The sequence below is a fragment of the Actinia tenebrosa genome, unplaced genomic scaffold, assembly GCF_029948245.1.
Source record: "Actinia tenebrosa isolate PJP-AT-01 unplaced genomic scaffold, QUT_ActTen_1.0 PGA_scaffold11__36_contigs__length_13525064, whole genome shotgun sequence".
Lineage (NCBI taxonomy): Eukaryota > Metazoa > Cnidaria > Anthozoa > Actiniaria > Actiniidae > Actinia > Actinia tenebrosa.
The window spans coordinates 3,245,183-3,256,610 of record NW_028292571.1 but is presented as its reverse complement, the minus strand read 5'-3'; the positions used below and the strand labels follow the sequence as shown (position 1 = coordinate 3,256,610).

Genomic DNA, 11,428 nt, shown 5'->3' with positions numbered 1-11,428 from the left:
TCACAACTCTCAATATATTTTCTTTATATTACAATTTTTGACAATAAATAATACATGTAATTAGTTTCTTTTTTAAAAGGGAAGTATCTGGTCCAAGTATAAACTCATCTCTACCCCTCCCCACTAAAAGATTACGCTGGATACTAGAAACGCGGGAGCAAACGGAAGTCTTTTCTGAATCAAATCTAACAAACGAAAATCTAAATTACTCTATATAGATCATGATTTGATCCCTATTATCAAATGGATCGTAATTTCGACGTCCTTGGTCAGTATCGTTCAGTTACTGCTAAACTAAAACGTAGATTCTTAAAGAAACCCAATGTTTCTGAAGCAAGTGGACAGTTTGGGACTTTATCCAAGGAACTCAAACGAGAAGACTGCCCTCAATATGCTGGCTTCTGCTGTCTTGCCAAAGCAAGATGTGAAAACACGCTTTCAAATTCAGTTGGTGAGGTAGAAGCCCTTACAGAAGCGGCTAGATTGTTTCTACAAGCAGAGCAGGAAAACTTAGAACTTGGATGTCCTGCATTTGAGGAACATTTGACTGAGGCAATCCATGTTTATAACCAAGCTATCAAAGTACATTGTTCTCAGGGAAATTCAGCTCTTGGGGCTTGTTTGTGTCTCGAGTTGGCAGATATGTTGAGGCGTATGAACAGACCTACTGAGGCGATGGTGCAGTATCATCATGCAGCTGAGCTACAGCATCAGACACCTCTGGATGCTTTGTACTCCATGGGACATGCTGCATCTTGTAAGATTGATTTAGGTAATAAAACTGTTAAAGCGCTTCAGAATCGCACATGCATTGCAACTGGCAAATTGGGTTTTGTTTGACGTCAATCAAAATGTTGCCATGACATTATTGGAAAACAAAGTTGTCAAGGGCATGGGCCTTTGGAATGTCATGGAAACTCCTTGATTGATGCCCACCAAAACCTACAAGTACTTGCAACGATGATTTCCCACATGTAACAGCTTTTCATACTCTTTGTCTCCCCGATTAGTAGGGCGCTTGTGTCCGGCTAGAAGAATTTTGAGACATTAATAAAGTTATTATTATTATCATTATTATTTGTTTCCGTCAATCAAAATAAGGATGCATAATGCTTTCCCCAGTTTAACGTCATCCTGAGAATAAAAATCTTTATTTGGATTACATCTAAATGAGCTTACATCCTTGCAAGTGTCGCCAGTAGACAAAGAAATAATACTCAAGGGTACATTGGTGGACTCAAAAAAACGATTAGGATCTGTCACCAATTCCCCCACCTTACCACACCCCTATAAGCAATAATCCACCCTTTTCAAAAAGTCTAAAATCCATTACTTAAATTTATTTTGAACTATTTAGGTGACTTTGATGGTGCACTGTCCATTTTTACTGAAATGGCTTACTATGCTACAGAGAGAGGATCCTTTGAAGGTGATGCTGGTCATTCAATATACAGTTCATACAAGGACATAATCACTAAGTGTGAAATCAACAGAGTGCTTCTACTAATGCTTCTTCAACCGAGCCCTCAAAAGATACAGCCAGAGCATGCTCAGACTTTAGAAAAATACCTTTGGGATAATGAAACAGAAGGCAGTCCAGTTCCCTGGATCAGCGAGGAATTGTTCATTTTGATGCAGTCTTTAGTGATGAGCTGCCAGGCAAGAGATTTCCAGGAATTGGCAGATCTGGAAAAAGACTTGTGGAAGTTCCTGGACAATGAACAGAAACACTTGCTTCACTTAGTGGTGTCTTCCATATCAAAATCTGCTGACTAGCCAACTTGCAGGAAAAGAGAGTGTGGTACTTACAGACATTAATCCTCTGTTGGAGTACTGTATAGAGGGAAGCAGAAAAAAAGGCTGGATCTATATTCCCTGTGCATGCAGTCAATATATACACTTTCAATTGAAGTTTACTGTGAATCCCCTCAGCCCTTCTCCCAATAACACATTGAATGGAATAAATGTTTTGGAACATACCATTTAATTTGTGCATCTTGCATCTCTGCTCAATCATCAAATCCCTTCTCATCCCATTTCCTCCCATCCCTTTTGGCATGTGTATGCAAAGCATTAGTTGGAAGACTTTAGCAAAGTTGGATATAAAAGTGACCAATATAATTGTATTTCATGATATCCATGATATATGTGACCTAATAAAATCCTGAATTAGAACAATGTCTTTCATAATCTTGACCAACATAACAAAAATAAAAAGAAACATATCAGGGTTTTATTTTAAAAAAAATTCAGAGCAGGAAAGGCTGCAAATGGATGGTTAAAAAAATCAAGAAGACTATTGTTGGTGGATTTGTTTGCCTATGGCTGCTAAAATACTGTAGTTTGTGACTGGGATCTGAGACTTTAATAAAGCAGAACAATATTGGCCCAAAAATGGGGAAACCCTACCTTGCTCTTTGCAATCCTTTATTTCAATTTTATTATTTTGATGCACAAACTCAAAGTCAAAAATGTGAGAGACACTATATTCTGTTTCATGTAGACCTGTGTAGCTTAAAATAAAATCCAAAGTACAGAAGATTTTTATCATTTTGTGTTCCCCTTCAAAAATGGAAAATGTACATTGCCTTCCCTGGCCTCTCATGCAGATCTTTGGCTCTCAGTATCACACATTTTTGTTTTTGACTTTGTATAAAGTTTTGTATATCTATCGTGCACGTGTTTAGGTTGAAGTCCTTGAACTTGTGTGTAGTCGTCTGCATTGCCTTATTTTTTCCGTTTCATTGTTTGGGGAAGAGGAGGGGAAGAGGGTAATTTGAAACGTATTGGGCTCCCTGTTGTCGTTGGAAGACTGGTTCTGTTTTTGTGTAGACAAGATGGCGTAACGACACTAAGCGTGGTTAGAAAACGAATCGGAGAGATTTTAAATACTCCTAATATAATAATATTTTTGTCAAAATGCGAGCATGAGGCTTTTCTTTGTTTCACAACTATGCGAGAAGAACATGGATTAGCAGTGCTTTAACTCCAAAAGATGAATAAATCCAAAGGAAAAGGTTCCCCGTTTCCATGGTGGGAAAAGCGTCGAAAAGCCATGGACAAAAAATTCGGTTTTTCAGAGTCTCAATATATTGCTGTTGGCAATAGTAAAGATAAATTCAAAGTTGGTTCTACGCCAGTTCAATGGAAAGAGCCTGTTCGTGATGGCGAAGGTGCTGTCAAACTTTCTGCGCAACAAGAATACGTTCTGAATTTGATTCGTGAAGGAAAGAATGTGTTTTATACTGGTAATGCAGGTACTGGGAAGACTACATTGTTGAGAGAGATACAGAAATGTGCGCCTGAAGGAACATTTGTCACGGCTTTGGTATGGCGTTTTTGTTGAAATTTATATTTTGATAGCTGCTATCTCCTGCTAAGCTGGGCTGTACGTCATTTCCGGTTAAACGTCATTTCCGGTCTTGTTAATAAAATGCAAGGGCGAAACCAGGGGTGGCAAAATAGGTGACTAGTCACCCCCCTTTTGCTCAAATTTCTCAGTATATCATTAGTAACAGTCACCCCCTTTTTTCTCGAATTCCTGGTAAAACTTTTGTAATAGTCACCCCCCTTCTAAAGTTCCTGGATCTGCCCCTGATAGTGTCACAAAGATGGCTATAGTTTAACTTACAGTACATTTGAAAAATCTAGATGAGTGGCAAAGCTGACTTTTCATGACTTTTCTTTTCTTTTCTAGACTGGTGTAGCGGCAGTTCAAGCAGGAGGTACAACATTACATTCCTTTGCTGGAATTGGTCTTGGAAATGGGACAAAGGAAAATCTTTATAGCATAGTGTTAAGAGGACAAAAGGCCAAAAACTGGTATGCCCAGATACAAAAAATTTCCATGTCATTTTCAGACTAAGTTTATGTTGTGTATTTTTATACATGTTCTAAGTAATGTTTAATAAACGAGCAGGAGTGTTCTATCGGGTATGAAACACGAGGCGCAGCCGAGTGGTTTTAGACCCGATAAACCACGATCTGCGAGATTATTGAACGGCTTAGAAAACTTATGATGTTTGTTCTCATTATGTACCGATTTTTTTACGAAATGAACCAAGTTTGATAGAGAAAATCCAAGTTAAAGTTTATGCAAATGAAGACGAATCTTTATCAGATATAAAATCACCTTCATGGTCATGATTTCTATTGTGTTTTCTTCATGAATTATTAATGAGTTTTCTAAATGTCTTTAAAACAGGAGAAGCGCAAATGTACTTATCATTGATGAGGTGTCCATGTTAGATGGAAAGCTTTTTGACAAACTTGATTATATTGGTAAGCATACTTGTCTTGTGTTTGCATTTTGGAACATTAAGGCAAGTTTGGCCATAACATTGATAGCAATTTTTGTATTATTTGGAAACAGTATGGCAAATCCACAGCTATTGCACAATACTCTCCTTCACAGTTCCCTGCAGCATCTTGAAATTAAGGTAGGCGTGCCTTTGCATCAAAGCTAGACGAAAAGTGAGTTTGCAATGATAGAGACATGTGAATGATTGTCAAAGGTGTTAAAAACAGTTCTCTATCATTGCAAGCTCACCGTTCATCTCGCTTCGATGCAAAGGCACGGCTACCTTTCAAGATGGCGCAGGGAACTGTGAAAGGGACTATTACTTTTACTGTTACTAAAGGTTGTGATTGAATGAATTGCTGGAAAGCAATAGGAAACCATTTCACTGTTACAGCATATTGTAACATGTATGTTCTTTAAGTCAGTACCGTATATTTCCCACTCATACCAAAACCGCTCTACAGTGTGTCGTACTGTACTACCTTGTACGTATCCAGCTGATCTGAAATAGTGACGTACTGTAGAAATGACGTCACTCCAAAACTGGGGTGTCATGATGCCTGCAAAAACTGACCAGCAAAAAATAAAAACATTTTCTCTATTGAAATTCACCTCTTTACCTTCGTTGTTTGTTATGCACGTTTCAGACAAAGAGATGCCACACTTGAGAATCGATTCTTTCAAATATGAATTATTAAAACATCATTGTTTGTCATAAAAGAACAATTCTCAGGGGAATGTCACATGGTCTGAAATGGGCAATTTGCATACAAAGGTAAAGAGTTCTTTTGCATTGTACATGTCACTGTCATAAAGCATAAAACTGCTTGTTTCTGTGTTCTTTTTGTAGCTCGTAAAATTAGGCAGTCTGAAAAACCCTTTGGAGGAATACAACTGGTTCTTTGTGGAGATTTTTTTCAGCTCCCCCCAATACAGAAAGTTGGAGAAACTTCAGTCAAGTAATTAAAAATTATAATTTGATTGATAAAATTACAAAAGTCCCTTTCACTGCTTTTCTCTGCACCATCTTGAAAGGTAGCTGTGCCTTTGATCGAAGCGAGACGAACAGTGAGCTTGCAATGATAGCGACTTTTTAAAACAGCTTGGACAATTATTCACATGTCTCTATCATGGCAAGCTCACTGTACAGATGTATGTCTTGCTTGGATGCAAAGGCACAGCTACCTTTGAAAGTGGCACAGGGAACTGTGAAAGAGACTATTGTTTACTCCAGGCTGCAAGTTCCAAATTTGAATTCTAGTAATCCTTTAAATCTGCATCCCAATGTATAAAAAGCTGTGAATTGCGTCCTTAAATTAATTCACCTGCAGTTGGATTTCCTTTCTTGTTTTTCCTTTAGGTGCATTTCCAGCCACTTCTGTCTGTAAAGTGTGGGGATTCTCATCTCCAGAAGTCTCATTTAGTCCCCATAATTAACTCCCTTGTAGAGAGAGAAGCATTGAATAACCACCCTAAGGAAATCTGTGTAGAAAAATAGATTGGAGAGTTTTTGGAAAGCATACAAAACCAAACTACATGTGCAGTACAGTATAGCAATAATTTATCTCAGTCTGTTAAAAAATCATTTTTAAATTGCATGATATTTGATTTTTCAGCTACTGTTTCCAGAGTAGCTCCTGGGGCAAGGTTCTTGATTATAGCTTGGAGCTGACCCAGATATACAGACAGTCAGACCCAAAGTTAATCAAGTAAGTCTCTAGTTTATACCCTAGACTTCTAGCAAATCCCTTTCTTTCTCTTGGTGACTGTTTCATTTTCTTTTCAATTGGTACTCTTAGGCTTCTAAACGAAGTCAGATATCAGCATGTATCACCAGAATCCCTGGAGTTGCTCAATTATCTCAACAGACCACTAAAATGTAGTGACATTGAACCCACAAAGGTTAGTACTTGTCATTATAAATACCTAAAAACAAAGGGATAATTATCAAAGTAAACCTCTATAGTTGGGAAAGCAGAGTGCAGTTTTTAAAAAAGCATAGAACATAGAAGCTGCATGAGACTCAAATTATACATGGGAAGTATGTACATATGTATCTAGTTATGTATGTATATGTTCATAAATTGTTGCACTGATAGAAATAATGGGGGCTTTAAACACTTGTTTAATATCCGTTGATTGTGTACTGTATCTAAAATGTATACACCAGAGGATAATTATGTTATTTTCCAGAATATGTTTTCTATGTTTTGAACCCAACAATGATTTTGTAATTGACTAGGTTCGTGACTACGTCGAATTCGGTAATAGTAACTACACTGTATTGACAGCCCAAACCAGCTCTTACTGTTTGTCAACCATTTGTTGCACATTCATTGGCTGTTCATTGCCTGTTTGTTGTCCATTTATCACCTTTTTGTTGCCCGTTTGTCAGCCTGTTTGTTGCCCGTTTGTGGTATGTAGTGATGACCTGTTGACTAACTGTCAACCAACTGCCAATAATCTGTCGACCAACAGCTGACCAACAGTCAGTCAACAGATGTTTGGGGTGCTAATAGTTAACATTACCTTGAATTATATTCTTACAGCTGTATTCTCACAATAAAAGTGTAAACGACATCAATAACAGAAAGCTAGATTCTCTTGAAGGTGAAGAGAAGACATACTATGCCAGTGATAGTGGCCAATCACCGTACAAGGAAAACTTGAGCAAATATGTCATAGCTATGGAAAAATTGGTATTGAAGAAAGGTGCACAGGTTATGCTGTTGAAGAACCTTACTGAAGAACTGATAAATGGATCTAGAGGAGTGGTAGAAGAGTTTGATGAGGAAGGGGTAGGTTGAATCATTCAAAAGGAATTGAATAATATACCTAAAATCCTGGTTATAAGCCCTCCGGTTATAAACCCTTCCAGTTATAAGCCCACTAGTCTGCTAAGTGCACCTATGGTATCTTATGTGTATTTCGTTGATGCACTTATCAAACTCATTAATAATTCAAGAAGAAAACACAACAGAAATCACGATTGTGAAGAGTGTTGTAAATCTGATACAGAATCCTGTTCATTTGCATAAACTTTAAGTTGGATTTTCTTGGCCAGATTCACTTTAATTTTGAAACTTTTAGTGAAACACAAAGGAACTAACCTAGACGTTTGATAAGTAATCTACAGTATTCGTGTCTGTGTTGTATCCGATATACGAACTCGAGGCGTAGCCGAGAGTTTTTATATCGGATACAACACGGCCACTCATACTGTATATATTACATAAAAGATTGACTGGGAATATAACAAAAATGAATAAGAGTTTCCTTTTCATTCTACTGTAGAGTCTTTATTTTTCTCAATTATTTGCCTCCCCCAAATATAAGCCCCCCTGGTTATAAGTTGATTAAAAAATCCCTTACAAATGAGTATACTGTATTAGCCAAGGGCATTTATGTGGGATTTTACAATGATGATGATGATGATGATGATGATGATGAACAGGAGGAGGAAGTGGAGGGGGAGGTGGAGGAGTAGGATGATGATGATGAAGAGGAGGTGGAGGAGGAGGAGTAGAATGATGATAATGATGATGATGAAGAGGAGGAGGAAGTGGAGGAGGAGGTGGAGTAGGATGATGATAATGATGAATTTTGAATGACAAGAGTAACAAAAATGATAATGGATATTCAAAAATGTCCCACATATTGTAGTGGCCACGAGTCAAGTTCACAGATGGAAAAGTAAAGACCATTTCTGTGGTAGACTGGAACCTAGAGAACAGTAGTGGAATTGTTCTTGCACGTCGAACCCAGGTTCCTCTCAAACTTGCCTGGGCTATAACCATCCATAAAAGCCAGGGAATGAGTATTGACCTGTTACAGGTAAGGATGCACTTACAATAAAGAGTCATAAACCTTTCCCATATAACAATCATGTTCATTCTATTCATCATTATAAAATAACTGTTCTAAATCTCGCGTTCTGATTGGTTGGGAGCACGTGCTTTATGAGAAGAGCACTTTGTACTTTCAGTTTCGTCATTCATGTAATTTGTATTTCATAAAAGAAATAAAAAACTTGCTTGCTGTGCTGTGTGGAGTCATAAAGCACTTGGGGATTGGCAGAACACTCGAGAAGTATCGAGAAGCACTCCACTATGCGTCGTTCTTCTCCTAACGCTTCTCTCGTGTTCTGCCAACCCACGCACCCCATGCTTTATAACTGCACACAGCATGCGTGCGCGTTTTCTATTTCTTCATTTTCACATTCCTATAATACCCATGAATGTGAACTTTCAAAATTGTGTGCTTGTTATTTTATGAGATATTACATGTCATGGTTTCCTACGCTTCTCTCGTATTCTCTCAGCATCCAGGGTATTTAGATCAGAGTATCAAACACGGAAACCTGTTTTATATTTCTCGTCGTTTCAAGTCTGGTCGTGTCATCAAGGATCATCTTTTCGTTCACAGGTTGATCTCAAACATGTCTTCAGTCAAGGCCAGGCATATGTTGCTTTGTCAAGAGCAAGGTAAGACATCAATACAGTGGTTCCTGTATTCAAACTGTTTTGTTCTTGGTGTCACCTTGGGAACAAAAGACTTGTCCCTACCACTAGGGTCATCCTATCTTCATGAAAATGGTTTCTCATAAGGTAGGGTGTCCCTACTCTAGGGCTAGCTCGTTTGTTCTTGGATTCATTTGGGGAAATGAGATAAAAAGACTTGTTCCTAGCTCCAGGGTCACCATTACTTCATATGAATGGTCTCACATAAGGTAGGGTGACCCTACTGCTAGGGCTAACTCTTTTGTTCTTAGTGTCTCCTGGGGAAAGAGGAACAAAAGACTTGTCCCTAGCACCAGGGTCATCCTACCTTCTTTTAAGAGCTCTTGGCTTATTTCTTTTCTTTTCTTTTTTTGCGACAAAGAACAATCGAAGGACTGCAAGTACTGACGTTTGATGAGACCAAATTCACGACCAGCGATGCTGTCATCAAGTAAGACTTTATTCCTGTGTGATTACCCAGTCTTCTTCGAAAATATTTACAGTTATCTCGAGATTTTCTCTACTTATTTGTTTTTACATGTAACTGCGTTTCAGATTTTACAGGGAAAAGATTCAAAAGGCACCAGGACAACTTGCTCCTGAACCATCTCATGAAACAAGTACTTCCTCCTCCACCGGACAAACCACTTGTCACAAAGATGCCATAACTACGCCCTGGACTACGCCTTCTAAAAGAAGAAGGTCTGAAGAAAACTCTGATAATTTTGCAAAGAAACGCTTTCGACCAAGTGGTGCCGGTACTTCACCACTAGATTCTTACGACTCAAATGCGAAACATGAGATGTCTTACTCGTCACAAAGTTCTTTATCAAGTTCTCAAATGGAAAGTCCGTCTTCACCTTTTTGTACTTCTTCTGTTAAAAGAGGATTTAGGAAGGCTTCTGAACTTTGTTCCGACTCCCCTTCACAAAACGAGTTTTCTTTGCCGTTCTTGATTGAAGAAGCCACAGATGAGGAATGTTTGTTAGCAAGTCCAACTCCGAGGTCAACTCCAACTCAGTTGGTTGTGAAGAGAAAACGGCTAACACAGTCAACTTTATTCAACCCTAAAGACAATGAAACTACATATTCCTCGAATACCGATTTGAAGGTAAATAGTAGGCAAGCTGCTCCTGATAAAGGCTCTGATGCCAGGCACGGTGGTCCTCCCTGGAATGCAAATTCTGTTGGCCGACGGGGTAGTTTTACAGATTCTGCTGTTGACAAGCAGAAGAGCCCTTCAACTATCGGTGTACAAGCTAATGAAACAGATACTAAAGCCATTAAAAAGAAATATAAACAACGAAGCCGTGGTACAAAATCAGCTAACTCTCATACTAACTCGGCGGAAAATGATGAGGGAAACGCTAGATTGGAGGCGAAGGTTAAACGACAAAAAGACCAAAGCAAAAGAAAATGCAGCCTCCTGTTTGATGCCTTAAAAAGTGGTGAATCCAAAAAAGACGAAAAGGTAGAAGAAAATGGTCCTTTTCTTGATAACCAAACCGCCTCTTCTAAAAGAGCCAAGTCCAGCCATAGTACTGATAAGCCAGCCAATGAATTACCTTCCGCAAATGAATCTTGCTTTTCCTTTGCGGAACATCAGCTGACATCTTCAGGTATTGGAGTCGCTTGTGAACGGTCAAGAGAGCGAAGCAAAATTCATTGTAGTAAGTTGTTTGAGTCTTTGAAGGAAGATTATGATGAAGAGTTACCCGACCCCGGAGAAGAACAGCAAAGGGATGCGTCAGTGATTCCTTACTATGCAGACAAGAATCTGTTGGATGTGAATAGCAGTGTGCATCGTTCCACATCTATGAAATTACAACAGATTTGTAAAATGGTTTCAAAGGATGTACCAGTGAATGGGCCTGAAAGGATGAAAGACGTTGCATATACTGGATACAGTAAAAGTACGTCTGACAAAACAAAAACTGCCAAGGATTTTCAACTTGCAACTTCAGCTAAGGACAAGGGTGCCAAAAGCAAAGACGCTCTTACTCAAACAGACTCTATGCGAAGAAGTAGTCGTAGTGACATATTTGGTGTTGGCGAAAAAGAGGCATTCACCCAGACGGACACCTTTCCAGGGCATCCGTGTAGTGACTGTATGGGTGTCCAAGCCGACATACTCTCTAAGAAGCCAGACACCTCTTCAAGGAAATATCCTGATAACAGCGTAGAACTCTGTACATTCTCACAGGCAAAGACTTATCCATGTAACCTTTCTCTCAGGAAGTCTGTTGACCTGCATGGCATGTATCTTGAATTCAGGATTCCAAGCACGTCGTTTGTGATCGCTGAATTGAACAAAATGATGAGAGTAATGCTGTACATGGCTGCAGTCATGTGTGATCTATCTATCCTGGTATTTTGTAAGCAATTTGATGACTAGAAATGTGTCATGAATATAAGAGAAAGATAACAGATTTATCATGTATCTCGAATATCAATGCTACAACTATCACTGAATTTTTGAGCTGTTTTCGTTGCTATAAAACATCATTCCGAATTCCATACTCTTATGTCTTTTTTATTATATACATAGCGAGGGGGCGACCCCAATACCTGTTACTAGTTACTAAAGCTGTGGATATGAAAGGAAACTCTAAAGGTGATGGTCCATTGG

At 38.7% G+C, this 11,428-nt stretch overlaps 2 protein-coding genes across 2 annotated transcripts; both read left to right on the top strand.

Moving 5' to 3' along the window:
- Nucleotides 1-158: 158 nt before the first annotated feature.
- On the top strand, nucleotides 159-2,178 carry LOC116294522 (40-kDa huntingtin-associated protein). Its single transcript, XM_031702147.2, has 2 exons — nucleotides 159-772; nucleotides 1,358-2,178. The coding sequence occupies exons 1-2, from the start codon at nucleotides 244-246 to the stop codon at nucleotides 1,774-1,776; spliced, it is 948 nt and encodes a 315-aa protein (XP_031558007.2). The 5' UTR covers nucleotides 159-243; the 3' UTR covers nucleotides 1,777-2,178.
- Nucleotides 2,179-2,836: 658 nt separating this feature from the next.
- LOC148912355 (uncharacterized) lies at nucleotides 2,837-11,314 on the top strand. The gene is made up of 11 exons (XM_089027468.1): nucleotides 2,837-3,328; nucleotides 3,698-3,822; nucleotides 4,205-4,281; nucleotides 5,151-5,259; nucleotides 5,917-6,009; nucleotides 6,100-6,202; nucleotides 6,850-7,098; nucleotides 7,964-8,134; nucleotides 8,726-8,784; nucleotides 9,182-9,250; nucleotides 9,355-11,314. The coding sequence occupies exons 1-11, from the start codon at nucleotides 2,996-2,998 to the stop codon at nucleotides 11,192-11,194; spliced, it is 3,228 nt and encodes a 1,075-aa protein (XP_088883594.1). The 5' UTR covers nucleotides 2,837-2,995; the 3' UTR covers nucleotides 11,195-11,314.
- The last annotated feature ends 114 nt before the right edge of the window (nucleotides 11,315-11,428 follow it).

Coding starts and splice junctions, on each gene's coding strand:
- LOC148912355 (XM_089027468.1), top strand. CDS start 2,996: ATGAATAAATCCAAAGGAAAAGGTTCCCCGTTTCCATGGTGGGAAAAG. Junction 4,282..5,150: donor TGACAAACTTGATTATATTG/GTAAGCATACTT, acceptor TTCTTTTTGTAG/CTCGTAAAATTAGGCAGTCT. Junction 9,251..9,354: donor ACCAGCGATGCTGTCATCAA/GTAAGACTTTAT, acceptor ACTGCGTTTCAG/ATTTTACAGGGAAAAGATTC.
- LOC116294522 (XM_031702147.2), top strand. CDS start 244: ATGGATCGTAATTTCGACGTCCTTGGTCAGTATCGTTCAGTTACTGCT. Junction 773..1,357: donor ATCTTGTAAGATTGATTTAG/GTAATAAAACTG, acceptor TGAACTATTTAG/GTGACTTTGATGGTGCACTG.